General features: G+C 35.2%; 1 protein-coding gene across 5 annotated transcripts in view; it reads left to right on the plus strand.

Annotated features, from left to right (window-relative positions):
* Nucleotides 1-19,031, plus strand: part of gramd4a (GRAM domain containing 4a) — a 64,102-nt gene extending 45,071 nt beyond the window's left edge. For 2 of the 5 annotated variants that reach the window (XM_084406421.1, XM_084406423.1), the window contains 10 exons: nt 72-143; nt 511-554; nt 1,088-1,197; nt 3,284-3,438; nt 3,655-3,672; nt 6,799-6,943; nt 7,124-7,217; nt 8,138-8,228; nt 11,353-11,421; nt 13,359-19,031. In XM_084406421.1, coding sequence (XP_084262547.1) covers nt 72-143; nt 511-554; nt 1,088-1,197; nt 3,284-3,438; nt 3,655-3,672; nt 6,799-6,943; nt 7,124-7,217; nt 8,138-8,228; nt 11,353-11,421; nt 13,359-13,457 — 897 coding nt within the window. In that variant the 3' untranslated portion in view covers nt 13,458-19,031. The remainder of the gene's footprint in view (nt 1-71; nt 144-510; nt 555-1,087; nt 1,198-3,283; nt 3,439-3,654; nt 3,673-6,798; nt 6,944-7,123; nt 7,218-8,137; nt 8,229-11,352; nt 11,422-13,358) is intronic. The other 3 variants (XM_084406422.1, XM_084406424.1, XR_014627021.1) reach the window with 2 other exon arrangements.
* Nucleotides 19,032-20,737: the final 1,706 nt, after the last annotated feature.

Genomic DNA, 20,737 nt, shown 5'->3' on the forward strand with positions numbered 1-20,737 from the left:
TTGCATGTCAGTGACTTTTATTTTTATATTGCGCGTATTTAAATGTTCTTCCTTGTGGTCTTTCTTTCCAGGAACCTCCAAAGGAAGACCTGACTGTGTCTGAAAAGTTCCAGTTAGTTCTCGACGTCGCACAAAAAGCACAGGTATCAGCTTTACAGGCTTGAACATTACATTTTCATTTAAATAATAAAGGTGACCATTTACATTATTGGTCAAAAGTTTGGACACACTCCTGATCTTGAAATCTTTTTGATCTGAAGGCTTTTTTTTATGTATGAATTTCTTTACAAAACAATTTAGGAATTAGGAGTTAGGAATATTATATGAATAGTGATTGTGAAGGAAAAGCAGCCAATAGTTGTTAAGCATAGGTGGAAATTATTGTAAAATGGTTTATTTCATAGTTTTTGAGGACTTTTATTTTATAATGTGAAATTGTCATATGAAATTGTGATTTGAAATTTTATGGACATGTCTCTCAAATTTCATTTCGTGTGTATTTTTCTGCAGAATCTTTTTGGTAAGATGTCAGATGTTTTGGAGAAAATCAAAAAGTAAGTAGCTCTTTAACTTTTATTGTAGGACTACGGGCTCCTTAAAGGGACATAGTAATGGAAACATGAGATGGATGAAAACATTATCAATGTGCTTTTGTGTTCCCTTGCAAAACTTTTAACGTTTTCCCTAAAAACTTCACAAACAAATGCAAAAAATTTCCAGCAAGCGTAAAACTGGTGATGGAAATAGTATGAGATGAGAGAAAATGCAATACTTTTCTGAGGAAACGCACACATTTCACGAGAGATAAGTTTCTTGGGGCAAAACCTTCAAAAAATCAACAAAAATGATGAAAATAATATGAGTTGGTAAAAAAACAAAACATTATCAATGCTTTTGCTCTGCTCACAAAAGGTTTGCGTTCTCTTTGCCAGCAAACAAAACTACTGATGGAAATAATATTTCAAGGCTATTGTGAGTTTTACAGGTGAACGCAAAAACTCTGTACAGGGAAAGTGAAAATGAGCTCATGACCTGAACGAAAATTAATGAATGTTTCTCCATGTCTGTATGTGTTTGTGTACATCAGTTTGTTTATGTGGGTTCAGCCTGAGATCACTCAGAAGTTGTACATCGCTCTGTGGGTGGCCTTCATCTCCTCCTGCGTCCTGCCATACAAGCTGATGGGCTTTATGATCGGTGAGAATCATTATTCATAACCCCACATATGTACATAAACACCCCATACACACTAATAACATTGCAACACAAACAAACACTGCCATTCTGAATGGCTCTGACATGTCTCTTGTGTAACAGCATATTTAAAGTCCCCTTGTAGTCAATCATTTTATATCTTAAAACTCATATTTGATCACCAAAATGACACATTTAAGTGTTTTTCCTTGAAAAAAAAATGTAACTCTACAACCTTGCCTCATTTAGTATACACGTTTGTATGAATATGCAAATTAGCCCCTTTTTTATTTAGAATACATACAAATGTCATTTACGTCTTTGAGTTTGCCAAGAGATTTAAAGGGGTCATATAATGCCATTTTTGTACAAGCTAATATGATTCTTTAGGGTCTAAATTAAAAGTTTGTAATATACTTTAATTAAAAATTCTCATTAGTATTGTAAGAAAACACTCATTTTACCTGGTCAAAAACAGCTCTGTTTTCAGCACGCCGTTTAAGTGCATGTGTCTTTAAATGATAATGAGCTTTGCTCACCCCGCCCCTCTGTTCTGTGCTTACACCGTTTGTAACACAATAACCATAACGCTTTGTTCATTATAAACGTGGGATTATGAATTATATTGAGAACGTCGTACATAGAAAACATGCCGTAATGTACCCTGAGTGTAAACCTTAGCCGCATTCATCGTGAAGCGTGCTAGCAATTTGCAAAGATTAATATAAATATTAATATAAAGGTTAATAAAACGTTACACTCACTTCTTCTTCTGGAGGTGAAGCAGGAACACTAATAGTTGGTACCGATCCTTTTTTCAGGAGCAGCTTCTTAGCAAAACCAGCTTTATACTGACCCTCGTTTATAAAGCAGTCTGGTGTGTGAAATGATTCACGCAAACATGAAATAATTGACGTTGATCGTGGGGAATATTCCCTTCAAAAACAAAACTCAGCCACTGCGTCTTCAGCGGTTCGGATTTAGGAACATCAAAATGACTGCTGTGTTCCTTATTACACCCAAGAACAGAACACCACAATCGCTTAGACGCCATTCTGCTCCAGCGTATCAACAATGCGGACTATGATTGACAGCTCGCTCACGAGCGAGGGCGGGTCTGTGTTGAAACGCTGCTGTCAATCAACAATCGTGGGAGGGGCGTCCGACCGTGTGACATCACAAGGTTGAACGGCTTGATTTGAGACAGGGGAAAACATATAAGGAAAAAAAACACTGGATGGATTTTTATAATTTTATGATGGTTGTGTACAGGCACTGCCAACACACATTTCAGTACAATCAACTTGTAAAAGTGCATGTACCATTATATGACCCCTTTAAAGCACCGTTTTTGAAGAGTGCGCATGTGCGAACGTGCTCTAGTATGTAAGAACGAGCCTATGATTGACACAGGGGGACTTTTAACAAGAGACATTTAGCGACAAGGTAAACTACCGTTCAAAAAATCTGTAAAATGTATGTTTTTGAAAGATGTGAATACTTTTATTAGGCTTGGATGCCTTTTTTCATCAAAAGTGACAGTAAATACTTAATAATAATAATGATCAGCACAACTTAACGTTGATAATAAATGTTTTTGAGCCCCAAATCAGTATATTAAAATGATTTCTGATGGATCATGTGACATTGAAGACTTAAATAATGGCTGCTGAAAATTTTGCTTTTCCATCACAATTATAAACTATATTAAAATAGAAAACAGTTATTTTAAATTGTAACCATTTTTCACAATATTAGTTTTTTTTTTAATGTATTTTTGATCAAATAAATGCAGCCTTATAAGAAACTCATAAGAAATACCTTTCAAAAACATTAAATAATCTTAACGACTTTTGAATGGTAGAGTACATTTATAAATTTATAAATACATTTTAATTTTACATTTTGTCCATTATATTTAGTACAGAAGAGCATTCTGTGAAATTAAGTGTGTTTTCACCTTGTTCCATTAAATTAAAGTTCATTTTATTAAACATAATGTAAAAAATCTTGCACAATAGATGTTTTTGTGCTGAAATGCAGTTGTTTTTATCATTCTCATGGTGTGTATATGTGTCTTCCCTGGTAGGGCTTTACGCAGGCATCAAGTTCTTTATTATAGACTTCCTTTTTAAGAGCTGCCCGAAACTCCGAGACAAATACGACACTCCGTTCATCATGTGGAACAACCTGCCCACGGACCCTCAGCTGAAAGAGCGCAGCAATGCCACTGTGTCTCGACGGGTGAGACAGAAAGAGACAATGTCATACTCATACAGCAGCCTCCTGGTTGTTTTCACATTTAAAATGTCATACATATTTAAAACATTTTTTTTCAGAGTGTCAGGCACTGTAAATATGTGCGTATGAGAGTGATGGGTGTTGCCTCGTAAGGGAATCATCATCAGTATAGGTCGCTGACATGACGATCACATATAATCTGTTGTCTTTCTCTCTCAGCTGTCTGGGTGTGAGAAGGTAGGGACTGTGGTGTGGTATTGCCAGCACCTGTGTGTGTGTGTGTGTGTGATCAAACCAGCTGACCTTACTTTCTTTACCTGTGTGTGTTTGGATCTAGATGCACCTTGTGATATGAATTTTTGTCTGTGGCCAAATGGATCAAAATGGCTCAATTAACTTAAGCTCAACTAACTTAACTCTTATCCCACAGAGAAATGTTCAGGTCATATTCCACCACAAAATCAATATCTATCTATCTATCTATCTATCTATCTATCTATCTATCTATCTATCTATCTATCTATCTATCTATCTATCTATCTATCTATCTATCTATCTATCTATCTATCTATCTATCTATCTATCTATCTATCTATCTATCTATCTATCTATCTATCTATCTATCTATAGATAGAGATATGTCTATAGTTTACATCAAGTTTACATCTTGCAATTCTGACTTTATTTCTCACAATTGCGAGATAAAAGTCAGAATTGCTTTATAACAGGCAATTGCGACTTTATATCATGCAATTCTGACTTTATAACTCACAATTGTGACTTTATATCACGCTATTCTGAGATAAAAAGCCAGAAATTAGATGTAAACTCGCAATTGTGAGAGAAAAAAGTCATGATTGTGAGATACAAAGTCGCAATTACCTTTTTTATTTAATATTCTGTGGCAGAAACAAGCTTCATACTGTACATTATCTTAATCCTTAAAAACAAATTCTCTACCTATAAAAAATAAATAATTCTCAGTACTCTAATGTGATAAAATCACATTCTAATCACTATAATGAAAAAATCCTGTTCTCATTACTATAATAAAAGCATTCTCATTAGTGTCATGCAAAAAGATTATATAATCTTTTGTTACAGTAATGGGAATGAGTTTTTTTTTTTTTCATTATGGTAATGAGAATGTGTGTTGGGGTGTACTTTATTGTCATGGAAGCTATGTCACAATGCAAATCTTTAACGGTCTTAAATATAGTCTTTATTTTCTTCATCCAAAATATAATAATGTGGTGTAATATCAGATGGGCATTTCTTGCTCTCTGCAGAATCGGCTCTTTATTTAAAATCTGATGTAAAATAGCATTAATTGACTGATTTACTGAAAGTATTTAATATTAATGATTTTGTTTAATGTAATACAGCTAATGTGCCATTTTGAATCCATTTTCACAGACTATTTGATGGGTTTGCTCTGTGTGTGTGTGTGCATAGATAGAAAAGGATTGCTTTGAGTAGTTTCCACCAGTGTTATTTTAGTATCAGGGAGATACTATTATATTGTTTTTGTTAACAGTTGGAATTTTTTTTAGTTTTAGTAATCTTGTGTGTTTTTGTAAAAAAATAATTATATATAATTTTTTTGTTTCAGTATTTGTTATTTTAGTACATCAATTTAAACTAAATGAAAATGAGAAATGTTTCCTTGGAAACTAGCTGAAATAAATTTTTATTTTATTCATTATGTCAGTATATATTTGTCATGGTTTTAGTGAACTACTCTAACACTGGTTTACACAACAATGCAGCTGTAGTTTGGGTTCTTAGAAGTAGATCATTAGATGTAGCAATAGTTGAATGTTTGCCTTTAGGACAATGAAATTAAGTATTTTGACTGTGTTGTTGGGAATCTATACAGAGAACATATTACATGCCCTTGAGAATGAGCTCAATGGCGGTTGCTAACATTACCTTTAACCTTCTCTCAAAACATCATTACACTGACTTACTGACACCCACATGAACTCATTTCATGTTGACTTTCGCTGCGTTCACGCCATGTCGTAATTACGAGATGACAACATTGTTGTTGTTGTTCATGTCCTCGGACTCGGCATTGTGTTTCTATGTCAACACTATCAATCTGCAAACCGAAAATCTCAGAAAAATCCTAGTTTACAAATTGTAATTATGAGTTCTACGAAGACGTGAACACTTTTTTCACTTTTTTTTTTTTTACAAGCCGTAATCTCATAATTACGGTAATTACGACATGCCGTGAACGCACTTTGTATTGTTTTGAGCTTAAAGTCAACATGAAATCAAAATGAAACCTGTTTTCTTCCCTAATACATATTAAAAGTGAGGCATAATTCACGGCTAGCTGTGTATGAAATGATTTTAATGCACGACATGGAGGCAAAGAACCACCCGACGCGAAGGGAAGCATTCAAATCGTTTAATACACTGCTAGCCGTTAATTATTCCACTTATACCATGGTCATTTGCCAGAATTGACAAGTTAAAGCTGTCATTGATGTTTGCAGCGCGAAATTTGACTGAAAGGGTTAAAATGGTGGTTAATTTCGTCAGCTACGGTTTGTTAGATATAGCATTCTGTCCGCTTTAAATCTGACACAGAGATAAAGTAGTGCGGTAAGGTTAAAATTATTTGATTGAATGATAGTATTTATTTGAATTAATTAGCCTAGAGAGAGAGAGAGAGATGTGTGTGGTTGTGCAGAGTCTCTCTGCTAGCAATGAAGCTGTGAGTTGAATTACTTCAAAAACAGCGATGTTACAACCTCCTTGCTGAGTAATATAATGTAGTTTATTCAGTAGCAAAGGTAATTTACTAATAAAAGTTATGGGAAAGCGTTGATAATAAGTCTCTGCGCTCCTGTTTCTGTGTGTACTGCGCAATCTCTGATTTCTGTGTGCGAGTCAGTGTCATGTACCAGATCCGTGCCACATCTGGTACATGTGGATTCAACACGTACCAGATGTGGGCCGGATCCGGGCCGACACTATGTTGCTGTCTGGGATACATGTGTGTGCGTGTGCTTCAATAAAAATCGGCGCATTGATATAGAATGGTGATTAAACTGACTTGGAACTATCTGTGCATTTTACTGCACACCTTCCAGCCAATCAGAATTGAGTATTCAGGCAGACCATGGTATAATTGCTATTGTGAGTGATTGATTAGTGCATGTTTTTCCAGAAGAGAGAAAAAAATTGTTCACCCCCTCAAACACCTATCCTTTATAAATATCATAAATACCAGAAACATGTCACATTATGTAAGTAAAATGTTTTTTACTTTAATGTAATGGTTAAAAGTATCAGTTAAAGCAAGCTATTTATTTGAGTTGTTCCAAAATCTCTCTCTTTTATGTTAAGATTCAGCCAGTGGTCTCACGGAGCAGTTTAGCCACCATCCCGGCCGGAGTGACCCGAGAGGAAGAGCCTGGCCGTTCACACAACACAAAGAAAGGAGCATTCCATGAGATCTTCAACCTACCCGAGAGTGAGAGACCTCTGCCCGGTGAGACCTCTCGTAGACTTGGTTCTTGTCTTATGAGACTCCGCATCCTGAAAAAAAAAAAAAGTACTTGAAACCTAAATAGACAAAACAAACCAGGCTTGAGTTGGACATGCCAAACAGATTTTCATTTTTCCAATTGTGTACAACAAAGTGATTTAGTAGTGTCTTTTTTTTTTTCAGTGTGTGAGAATGGATGGAGATGCTGTCTGATAAACAGAGACAGGAAGATGCCCACTGACTACATACGCAACGGGATGCTCTACGTCACTGAGAAGTAAGAAACATTTGCTCAGCAGTGTTGGGGAATGTTACTTTTAAAAGTAATGTGTTACAATATTGCATTACTCTCTTAAAAAGTAACTAATTGTGTTGCTTAGTTACTTATGGAAAGTAATGTGTTGCGTTACTTTTGCGTTACTTTTTGTCACCTGAGCTGGGCTTGCGAACAAAAAAAGTTCTATTTTTCCGCAGCTTAAACAAAACTTTCAGCTGTGCTGCTATTCTGGATTGCAAAAAAAAAAAAAAAAAAATTGTGATGTTTAACTAAAGTCATTTTTGCTTATTGGTATAGTTGAATTGGATCATCGAAGGTCAGCAGCAAAGGCATTGGTTAATAAAGTGAGATTAAATACATAAAGTATATTTGTACTATTTAACATTTTTAATAATTGCAGGTTTGCTTAATATTCTGAGTTTGCATTTCACGGTTTCTATTCATTTTGAAGAATACTGAATCTGATTTTGAGTAAATTCATGCTCCCATTTAGTCTAGAACTACAAGAAGCATCATGCTAATGTTCACACTTACTCACGATTCCTCTCAACATGGGGACAGGAGAGCAGTCAGTCAAGTAATAGGAAAACAAAGTAACTTGCATTACTTATTTGAAAAAAGTAACTCCGATATTTTGTTGTAAATTTAAAAGTAATGTGTTACTTTATTTGTAAAGTGGAAAAAGTAATCTGATTACATACCGTAACTCGCGTTACTTGTAATGCTTTACCCCCAACAACTGTTGCTTAGATAAGAATCTTGCTGTGCTCAGCAATCAGATACTATGAAGATCTCTTTCATGTCGTTATGAATAAGTTCATGCCACTGTTTAAGATAATAACTGATTGAGAGGCACCATAGAATCAACATGTACATTAATGCAGTAACATTATAATTACAATTGGCTGCCCATCCATCAGATACCTGTGTTTTGAGAGCTCCAGCTCAAGATCGGGGTCTTCAAAGAAGAACAAAGTCATTAAACTGGTGGACATCACAGATATCCAGAAGGTATGTGCAGTGTTATTTCTAACTAAAAAGTCATTCAAATAAAGCTGAAACAAAGTAAAATATAAATATTACATGAAAAACTTAAGTGACTATTAAAGATGTTGCCTTGGTAGCTAACTGAAATAAATGAGACTATTTTGTTATTAACTTTATGGATCTTTGACTATTTATGCTTCATGCACTTTCTTACAGCAGTAGGTGGCAGCAATGAATCACTGGCTGCACATGAAAAATGCATTTTCATTTCAATATTTGTGGAATTATTTCAAAATTACTAAAAGCAATTTCAGAGTTTTCATAGAATTACACTCACCTAAAGGATTATTAGGAACACCTGTTCAATTTCTCATTAATGCAATTATCTAATCAACCAATCACATGGCAGTTGCTTCAATGCATTTAGGGGTGTGGTCCTGGTCAAGACAATCTCCTGAACTCCAAACTGAATGTCAGAATGGGAAAGAAAGGTTTTTGAGCGTGGCATGGTTGTTGGTGCCAGACGGGCCGGTCTGAGTATTTCACAATCTGCTCAGTTACTGGGACTTTCATGCACAACCATTTCTAGGGTTTACAAAGAATGGTGTGAAAAGGGAAAAACATCCAGTATGCGGCAGTCCTGTGGGCGAAAATGCCTTGTTGATGCTAGAGGTCAGAGGAGAACAGGCCGACTGATTCAAGCTGATAGAAGAGCAACTTTGACTGAAATAACCACTCGTTACAACCGAGGTATGCAGCAAAGCATTTGTGAAGCCACAACACGCACAACCTTGAGGCGGATGGCCTACAACAGCAGAAGACCCCACCGGGTACCACTCATCTCCACTACAAATAGGAAAAAGAGGCTACAATTTGCACGAGCTCACCAAAATTGGACAGTTGAAGACTGGAAAAATGTTGCCTGGTCTGATGAGTCTCGATTTCTGTTGAGACATTCAGATGGTAGAGTCAGAATTTGGCGTAAACAGAATGAGAACATGGATCCATCATGCCTTGTTACCACTGTGCAGGCTGGTGGTGGTGGTGTAATGGTGTTGGGGATGTTTTCTTGGCACACTTTAGGCCCCTTAGTGCCAATTGGGCATCGTTTAAATGCCACGGCCTACCTGAGCATTGTTTCTGACCATGTCCATCCCTTTATGACCACCATGTACCCATCCTCTGATGGCTACTTCCAGCAGGATAATGCACCATGTCACAAAGCTCGAATCATTTCAAATTGGTTTCTTGAACATGACAATGAGTTCACTGTACTAAAATGGCCCCCACAGTCACCAGATCTCAACCCAATAGAGCATCTTTGGGATGTGGTGGAACGGGAGCTTCGTGCCCTGGATGTGCATCCCACAAATCTCCATCAACTGCAAGATGCTATCCTATCAATATGGGCCAACATTTCTAAAGAATACTTTCAGCACCTTGTTGAATCAATGCCACGTAGAATTAAGGCAGTTCTGAAGGCGAAAGGGGGTCAAACACAGTATTAGTATGGTGTTCCTAATAATCATTTAGGTGAGTGTATAGTGCAATTGTAATTATTATAAAATTGATTTCCAAATTATCATATATATTTTGCAATCAGAACAAAAAAAACAGCTCATCTTTGAAGTTATTTACAAACATTTTCTTATACCTTAGAGGGATCGTTCATCCAAAAAAAAAAATTAGCCCATGATTTACTCAACCTCAAGTCATCCTAGGTGTATATGACATTCTTCTTTCAGACGAATACAATCAGAGTTATATTAAAAAATTTTGTGGCTAATCCATGCTTTATAATGGCATAATTTTTAGTGGGAGCCCAAAATTTTAAGCCCAAAAAAGTACATCCTTCCATTATAAAAGTAAACCACACGCTTCCAGGGGGTTAATAAAGACCTTCTGAAGCGAAGCAATGCGTTTGTGTGAGAAAAATATCCATATTTAAAACTTTATCAACTAAAATAACTAGCTTCCGACAGACGGCCTACTCAAGTCTGATGAGCACAGAATTTGTTTAAGGGCATCTGACTGTTGTCTGTCAGATTTTAAATCAGAATCTGTGGCCAGACTACTCAACTCCAACTGCACAAACATCTGCAGACTGGCTATGACTTTTTTTACTAGCGTCATTCTCATCCAGATTAAAAATCGGGGCAAAAGTGGTGTAGTGTTATTCCAGCCTTAACACTGAACAATGGCTAACTCAAATTTGAATTCTGCAATTTCAGAATCAGAATCAGAATCAGAAAGAGCTTTATTGCCAAGTATGCTTGCGCATACGAGGAATTTGTCTTGGTGACAGTAGCTTCCAGTACACATACAATATAAAGTGACAAGACAAGTAACATAGGTATAAATAAAAAATAGAAAAAATAAAATAAAAATAAAAAGATTATAAATTATAAATATATATAAAGTTATAAGGTGCTATAATGAAATGTCTGAGGGAAGTATTGCACATGTTCCATGATGAAGAAGTTTATTCAAATGAACACGTTTGATGAAAAGCTAGTCATTAGATTTTACAAAGTTTGTGAGGTTTACCTCATCAGATTTTAGTTCTCTAAAGTCGGCATTAAACGGAAGTTAATCTTTTCTTCCCTGCTGTGATGTATATTTATGTGAAATTCAAGCGGAATGAAAAAATGATTGGATTGTAGAAAGTTGGGCATTGCTAACTAAATGGAGGCAGATCTGAATGGTAGTTTGCAGTCAGTTGTGAAGGGATATTTAGCCTAATATTTATGTAGTTTACGCCGGAACACACAACATGAAGAGAACATTTTTGACAATTTTTGTCTCAGAGTTTAAAAGAAAATCGTTTTTTGTTGTTGGTCACTACATGCCATTCAGACATTGAATAATTGAATGGTTCAAAGCTGCAAAGTGGACCAAAGTGAGCTATACTCTATTCATTATCCTTTTTTTTTACCCCATAGTAGGACATTTTGAGGAATTCCCAGACAGCAACATAGTGTCGGCCCAAATCCGGCCCACATCTGGTACACGTGGAATCCACATGTACCAGATGTGTCCTGGATCTGGGCTGACACCATGTTGCTGTCTGGGTTGTTACCATATCATGTTTAATGTTTATTGCAAATCGCTTACTGTTACAATAACACTTGCTTTTCTTTTTTTACAGTATAAAGTTTTATCAGTTCTGCCTGGGTCTGGAATGGGCATTTCTATTGCCACACCGTCAACACAGAAGGTAGTCAAGTCAAATATATTCGTATAGCGCTTCACAATACACATTGTTTCAAAGCAGAAAATCGTGATGGTAATATTTATAATATAGCCGTATTTAGCAGATTAGAGCTGGGCGATAATAGTCAAAATTTTGCAATGGTATGCAACCATTTTGCAACACTTGAATGCGAGTAAGTTTCATAAAAAAAGCACAATTTTGAGCTAAAAGCTGAGAAAACACATTTTTGTCAAAGTCGTATCGGATTCAGAACGATGATCAAAACTCAGATGGAGTAGATCGAGTCCATCAACTTACTTACCAATGCTTCACAGTCCTATAGCTCGTCCTGGGTCGACATTTCATTCAGTAAAATTAGGCAGTTTTAATTTAAATGCTGTTTATGTTGACGATCATGTTATTTTACATATTCATCAGCTTACATATGTATGGAAGCTTGTTTCCGCCACAGAATAAAACATTTTAATTGCGACTTTTTCTCTCACAATTGCAAGTTTACATCTGGGAATTCTGACTTTATTTCAAAGAACTGTGTGTTATAGTCAGAATTGCGAGATATAAACTCACAATTGCGTGTTAAAAAGTCAGAATTGCCGAGATATAAACTTGCAATTGCGTGTTATAAAGTCCGAATTGCGAGTTTATATCTCACAATTCTGAGAAAAGATGTCAGAATTGCGAGATATAAAGTCGCAATTGCGATTTATAAAGTGTAAATCTAAGGAAAAAAGACTGATGCTGCTGTCCCAATTCGCCTACTTATACTACGCCCTAAAAGTATGTACTCTTTTTGTGAAGAAAAAGTACATACTTTTGAGTGTGTAGCAAAAAAGTAGGCAAGCTTTGGGACAGATCTGTCGCGTGCATCCTGTCACCGCAAACTGCCCTGTCAATCATCTTGTCACAGTTAAAATCCTCCATTCAATCGAATTTAATTTCCTACCGTTTAGGAGAGAAATGTATTTGCACGTTTATCTGCCAGTCGTGGGTCTTTCATGCGGAGACTCTCCTCATATGCTTGCAATATGAATATAATGATGCATTTAGAAGTTAATGGCTAAACGTATCTTTACAAAAGTTCACAATGCATCTGCAGATGCAATATAATGTAGACAACATTGAATAAATACATTTTCGTCAGGTTAGATACTGATAATTAATCACTCAAACCCCTTTATCTAAACCCCTCTACATAACCGCCAACCTCCATGTCTGTAGTTTTTTTAACACTTTTCACTCGTGTTTGTAGTTCTAACCGAATCCTCGTCCAACGCGCGATGGGTTGTGGGCAATATTAGCCGTTAGAGTGCGCATCGATCTGCACTTCGGATTCTGACCGGAAATAGTAGACCATCCGGGTATCTTTGGAACACTCATTTCAACATACTACGATTTGGGATGTACTAATTCTATTTTCGAATACTATTTAGGACGGATAGTATGCGAATTGGGACGCACCATGACTTTTTTTCTCGCAATGCGAATTTATATCTCACAATTCTGACTTAATAACACACAATTGCGACTTTATATCACGCAATTCTGACTTTAGAACTCACAATTGCGACTTATCACGCAATTGTGAGAAAAAAAGTCTGAATTGTGAGATAAAGTCGCAATTACCTATTTATTTCTTTTTATTCTGAGGCGGAAACATGCTTCCATACATCTGCTATCGCTTGTTTCTGCTTCTTCACATCTTTTGATCAGGAGATTCAGTACTCTTTCAGAAGATGCGCAATAGCGCCCCCTGTCGTATAACAGTGAAAACACGGAAAGCCAGAAATTTCCGTCAATGGCGAGAAAAGAGCTAAAAGCCATTTGATGTCTTTTTTTACAGCGCCATCACCCTCATTGAAATAATGAAAGTGTCTGTCTTGTTGCTTTGATTAATAATTGAGTAAAGTCTGACAGAGAATCGCTTTATCTTGTTCTCGCAGCCACTGGTCTTTGGTGCCATGATACACAGAGACGAGGCCTTTGAGACGATCTTTACCCAGTACATGAAGATCATGACCACAACCAACCCTGAGACATAACTCAACCTTTTATCCTTCTGGAAGATATCTCGTTTGGAAAACAAGTATGGGACCAGCATTTCCTGCCTGGTTAACTTTAATTGACAGTTATTTGGATGATTGTAGGCTTGACCAGCAGGAGATTTTAGCGAGCTGACATTCCAGCGAGAGTTCTGCATCTTCAAAGAAAGAGACTTTTCCAACCGGAGGGATGCGGGGCCGGCTTCTCGTCATGCGACTGTGACCTTTTTTGGCGTTCCAAAAATGAGCACACTGATCCGACTTCGTGTTTTGTACTCATCTGTCAATGATTCAGATTTCATGTCCGGTTTTAACCTGGAAGATGTTACGGGGGGGTGGGGGTGGGGGGTTGTTAAGGAAGATCTTGAACACTTTAAACACTGCAAGAATTCATTTTCTCAATCAGTATTTTTGTTTAAAACTTAATTCAAGATATGTGTCTTGTTTTCTTACACAATTTTGCTTCACAAGTAAATTTGTCTTTTAACTAAATTTAGATATTTTGTACTGGAAAACAAGACAAAATACTGATAAATACGGAGAAAAAAAAAAGTGTATTCACACTTTAGGCGTTTTGCAGAAACAAAACGACAGGAAGTCATTCATTTTCAATGAGAGTTGTCGATTTAATGCGCCACACAGGTAGTTTATATGTCTTGTGCACTATATTCATTCTTCACCACCATGCCTCATGACGTTTTATTTTTAAAAGTTATGAGGCTGGTTATAGTTAAACTTTGCTCACTTTGTCATGTTGGCAACAGTCGCTGTTGCTCGAGCTGCTAGAAATCGACAGCTTTCATTGAAAATGACTTCTGGTTGCTTTGTCACTGCAAATCACTGTCAGTGCAAATGACCTTTCAGACAAAAAAAAAAAAAAAAACGCCTTTATTTTTTACATTTGTTTACATTGTTGCTGTGTGCGCACAACACAGTCACACTCGAACTCACTTAAATCTCACCTCTCAGCAAAGTGTGCTTCATGTCTTTTTAGCAGAACGTTTTCCCAAACTTAACTGTGGGGAAAGTGTAGTTTCAAAATGGTTTCAAATGGCCTTTCTTTAAAATGGTTGTAATGTCGTAGCAGTCGGCTAATCGATTGGTTTCGCTTACGCTTGAAAACACTAGTTAGATATGAAATGTCGCACTTTATTTTTCAGTATGTGTACTAACTGTGTACTCATACAAGAAAGTAATATAAGGTAACTACTTTGATTTAATATTAAGGTTAAGTACATAGTACATACTAGAACAGGACTGTCAAATAAAGTGCTATCGAAAAAATTTGTACCGAGTATTTCATGTATGTACGTCTTACAGACGAACACCGGTTACTTGTTAACGTTTTGTCACTTTAAACCGTTACTAAATGAAGTTAAATTCAGATTTACAGTAAAGTCGTAGATGTTCACAGAACCTGTTCATAAAGCGACTGTAGTATAAGTCTTTGGATGAATCTCACGAAGAAATATTCAGACCATATTTCACCTCAAAATAAAAAAATACAATGTGTCAATGAAAATAATGTATAAAATTATATATATATAATGTATATGTATATATGTGTATGTATGTATATATATATATGTATATATATGTATGTATATACATGTGTATATGTATATGTATGTATGTATGTATGTATATATATTAGTGCTGTCAACGTTAACGCGTTAACGCATGCGATTAATTTTTGTCTGGTTTAACGTGTTAAAATATTTAACGCAATTAACGCAGCATCCGTCTTTTCTGCCATCCGTTGGCGAGCTTTACATTATATGATCACGCTCTTATTCATTTAAATGCTTTTAAACATTTCAAGCGCGGCAAGACAAAAGAGAAAGCGCTGACACACACACACACACACACAATGCATAGACAGGGCGCCAGAATCCAGTTCTCTTTCGCGCTTGAACTAACAATAACAATCCCAAAATGTCAGTTTTGTCGATTATCCTCATAAGAGCAGTCTTAAATGATTTATATAAAGTCTAAAATGAACGAAGAGTTGCGAGAGAATGAGGCGCGCGTGTGAGATCCATAGACAGTACGGGTATATAAACGGTGAGATCCGCGTGTCTGTCTGCTCTTAAAGGGACAGCAGCCAATAAAGCTTCCTGTCAGTAAAGTTAAAGAACAAAGGGAACAGAGAAAATGACTCACTGCTGTTGTAGCTTTAATAAGGATTAACTATTTAATTTATAGTTTATGCAGTGCAGACTGCATATAACTTTGATAACTTTATTACAGTATATTTCCTAACTGTTAAGACAGGAAGGGCACGAATAAATATGACATTTATTATGGGTTTATGTTAGCATTGTTTTAAGTTCACTTAAATTAAAAAGTGTTATATTTTTGAAGCCTAATAAATGTGAAAAAGAAAAAAAATCAGTAGCTGTATTAATATCAGTAATACTGGCCTTCATTCATAAAAAGATGCCATTAAACAATTATTTAAAATATACTGTCTTTATGTTGTTTCTACATTAATTTGATTAACTGTGAAATTATTACATTATAAAATATATTAAAAACGTACAAAAACATTTCTTTTTTTATTGCGATTAATTGCGATTAATCACAGAAAAAATGTGTGATTAATCTAGTTAAAGTTTTTAATCGATTGACAGCACTAATATATATATATATATGTATATGTGTATATATATATATGTATATGTATATATATGTATATATGTGTATGTATATATAACTTGACAGTTTCCTCCACAAATTCTCAATAACAATGCAACGAAGTGGCATAAATTAAATTGTACTTAACATTTTTTGTTACAAATGCACTTTATTATTTTATGTTATGAATGAGATGTCTTTTTCGCATCAAGAAAATGTCACATTGAGAAAAAAGGTTAAAGGTAAAATATGACTTGTACATTTCAGTTTTTGTGAGATTCACCCTTTTACACTCATCCTGAACAGCCACTATAAAGCATAACTTAAAATTGCTTTGGTTTAATTAACATTGGGGGGAATTATTATTTCAGATCAGTTTGTGTATAAAATTTTGAAAAAACTGTAGTGGTAAATTCAATACGACGCGAATAGCCTGTAATGTTGCAATTTACCGTAATAAGTTCCATCCTGCAATATAAGAGAAACCGAAAAGAAGGAATTTGTATTGTACAATATTAGTGGGCCAAACGTTTTGTTGCTCTACCCTAAACTGAAGAGGTTGTTTGCACAGATATACTACCAACATTTTAATAAGTAGCAGATTTGTATTCGTATCTAATACATTCCAAAGATAATCATTTTAGGAGAAAATACTGTTCATACTTTGTCTTCCCATGCTTCTGTTAGTTTACTCACATTTTTGAGGGACTGGTGAATGTTTCTCAGCTCCCAAAGATGAATCTGTGTATTTTACCAAAGGCCATCCTGCAAAGTTTAGCTCCAACCCTAATGAAACAAGCCTGAACCGGCTAAACAATGTGTTCAAGGTATAACAGGTAAGTGTGTTGGAGCAGGGTTGGAACTGAAGTCTGCAGGACGGTTGTCTCCCAGACAGCAACATAGTGTCGGCCCAGATCCGGCCCACATCTGGTACGCGTGGAATCCACATGTACCAGGTGTGGGCCGGATCTGGGCCGACACTATGTTGCTGTCTGGGCTACCCCTGCCAACCTTAGAGCTTTTGGAAGTGTCCCGCACTCTGGCTGTCGTGTTGGATTGCACTGAAGCACAGAATGAATCGGGTAACCAATAGTTTTGCCAAATGTTGTTTATTTAACTGTTCATTGTCTGTCTCAAACTGATGTTTACACAAGCTGGGTTAAAATCCAGTCCAGACCAGTTTGATCCCTGCTAACCAGCCCAGCCCAGGGGCGTGAAAACTGGTATAATATCATTTCTGGTCCTTTTTTTTTTTTCTTTTCTTCTTATGGTATTGACCACAAATGCTTTTAGGAAATGTATCAGCACTAATAAACTAGTTATGAATATACTGTATTAATACAGCATATACTGTATGAGTGAATTTCACAAAAATGGTCAAGAACACGGCCAGGGACTGGATTCAGGAAAATCTTCTTTAGTTAAGTTACGTTCTTAACATCAATTCTAAGAAGTTCGTAAGAATGTTCCTAAGTGCAATTCTTGAAAAAATCTTAAGTTCTCAAATATTTTTTTAAGAACATCTTTTTTTTTTCTTTTTTTTTCTTAAATAGGACTCACCCTCAAGTTGTTCCAACCCTGTATGATTTTTTTTTTCTTCTGAAACACAAAAGAAGATATTTTGAAGAATGTCAGAAACCAAACAGTTGATGAGCCCCATTGACTTCCATAGTTTTTTCCCCCCCCCCATACTATGGAAGTCAATGATTGTCTTAAGAACAATCTTAAGAAAAAAAAGATAAGAACATTCTTTAGAAAATACTTTTGGAATACGATATATTCTTATATATTTTTTCTAAAGTTAGAAAATAGCAGAACAATTTTATTCTTAAGAATGTTTCGTGAATCCGGCCCTAGGTTATATTTCGCTCAAAATTTTGAAAGACACATTTCCCGAAATTCTCTTTTCAAAAATCTCTATATGTCATGGCCACGAATTACTAATTACTAATTCATTCCCTCTTTCTAAGTAAATTGTGTGACTGTGCATATTATAATAATTCATTCCCTTGATTAACTAAATTGTGCCCACGTTATAATAATTAGTTCCCTTGTTTTAGTTAAATTAAAACGAGGGAACGAATGAGTTCAACGTAGCCACGATTTACTGAAACGAGGGAACGAATTTTTTATTCATGGCCATGATTTAACTAAAACAAGTCAACAAATTATTGGCCACCATTTTAAAAATATATATATATATGTAATTTAGTATATTTTTAAGAATTTATCATGGTTATATTTATTGTACTGCCTTAAATTTATGCTGATTTGAATTTTTAAAACGTTTCCAGGTCACATGCTCATTTCCATCTGCCAAATTCTCATTACTGTAATTCAGCAAAAAATAAATAAATAAACAATTGTGAAACCTTTTTTGCATTACGGTAATGAGATTTTGGGGATACTTAATTTCACAAAACAAAAACCCTTTTCCTTATGCAAAATATAAATTTCTTATTTTTTCTTTTGATTTTGTGGTGAAATATGACATGGACTTGTTTGTGAGATTCACACACACACACACACACACACACACACTCATGCTAAAAGAAACACAGTTTACATTAAAACGCTGTGTTGGGCTGTTTAACTAAGCACCAAAAGTCACTGTGTATCTGGAGGTGCTCAAGTTGGAATTTTCATGTGGCACTAGTTGATAAAGTGTTTGTTAACTGTGTAAATGTTTGCTATTTTCATAATAATTTCACTGCAAAATAACAGAGTTCATCTGACAGATGTGAATTGTTGTTATTATTTGTTATGTGTGTGTGTTTTTTCTGGCTGTCTGAAGACAAATGATTAAAAATGAATTTATATACAAAAATAGAGTAATATAAGAAATCTTCTGTTCTGATTTGAATACAACAATGTATATTGTTGAATCATAATGTGTTGTACACGTTTTTTTAAATTTAAGTAAATTAATGAATTGTATAGACTTGTGTCTGTCTATTTAAAAAAATACATGTTTGTAATGATTTTGTGCTAAAAGCCCCCATATGACAATATGAATTGAGATTAATAATAAATACCTGTGCACAACTTAGATCAAAGTGTAGAAGGACTAGCTCAAAATGTACTTCATACATTATATATACATTATATATAGATAGATAGATAGATAGATAGATAGACACAGTAGATAGATAGATAGATAGATAGATAGATAGATAGATAGATAGATAGATAGATAGATAGAGAGAGAGAGAGCGAATCAGAATCATTTAGATTATTTAATTATATTTATTTTATGTAATTTATACATTTATTTAAAAATTGAGAAATCAAATTTTCCTTGAGCTTTTGACATACATAAGAGACATATATCATACTATAAGGATATCCTGTAAGTTTCAGAACTGAAAACGTCCTTGTTAGTCCAAAAACAACTTTTTATTGCAACTTTTATTGAAGCCCAGAAAACGACTCATTGTGGAATGTGCCTATTTATGACGTAATAAGGTAGGTGAAAGACCGCCTCTGCAGAAGATCAACGCCTACTTCTACATCATTACCGCTGTAGCCCCGCCCATTGATTAGCGTATTACAAGTACTAGGTAAATAACAAACATGATGCTAATCGATAAACATGCATTTGAAGAGTACAAAATATTGTGGAAAAACACAGTTGCTGCATAACCTTCCTTCTGATGCTAGATTTGTAGAGAAAATAAAATAAAATAAAAACATGTTGTAGCTTCTATATTGGATCTGGCAGGAAAGGCGCAACACTTAGCCTATAGAGTAAAATATATATATAATCACTGGAGACCGAAATAATCAACAAATCTCTTATTTACATTGTGTTTGTGCTGTTGTTAATGATAAAAGCATTCGTTAGTGTATAGAAATCGAGTTGCAAAGACGAGATCACTGCATTCATGCGCTCAACATGTCTGTGATTGGCTACAATGCTCATCACTGCAACCTTTCATGCCACGATCTAAATATAATGCTATAATCAACACTTTTCACGATTAGTTAACCTTGAGAGCTGTAATAATAAAAGCGTGCTAAAAGTTTTCAAGATGTCCATATGTAATAATATCCATTTCATATGCAAAGATGTTAGCCAATCACAGCAGTGGGGCGTTTGCAATGAAGTCTCACAGCAAACAGAGCGTTCAAATCAGAGGAATCAAATCAGGCTAGGAAAAAAAAGTTATGACCATTTTTGATTAAAAATAAAAATCATACTAACATTATAAGTGCACCCCAGGAAACATAAAATAATGCAGTTCATGACCTCTTTAAAAGGTATTCTTAAACATATCATCATATTTAATATTTTTCTTGATCTGTCAATTAAACAGTAACACTTTAAATTAAGTTCTCATTTATTAACATTAGTTAATGCATTAACTAACATGAACTAACAATGAGCAATACAGTAATTATGACAAATTCACAAACAAAAGGGGGAAAAGCCTACTAGACCTCTGTCAATCACTGAGCCTGTTTATAGTGAACGGTCGCATTCGGGGAGACTCTTTTGTCTGGGTAACAGTACTGTAGATTATTTAATTTCAGACATTGATCCAAAGCATTCACAGTCAGTCCTCAAACACCACTGTCAGATCACTGTAAAATTACAATAATCTAAAACTAACTCAAACCAATGAAACATGCAGACAGCCCTC

The sequence above is a fragment of the Rutilus rutilus genome (assembly GCF_951802725.1).
Source record: "Rutilus rutilus genome assembly, chromosome: 4".
NCBI classification, from domain to species: Eukaryota; Metazoa; Chordata; class Actinopteri; order Cypriniformes; family Leuciscidae; genus Rutilus; species Rutilus rutilus.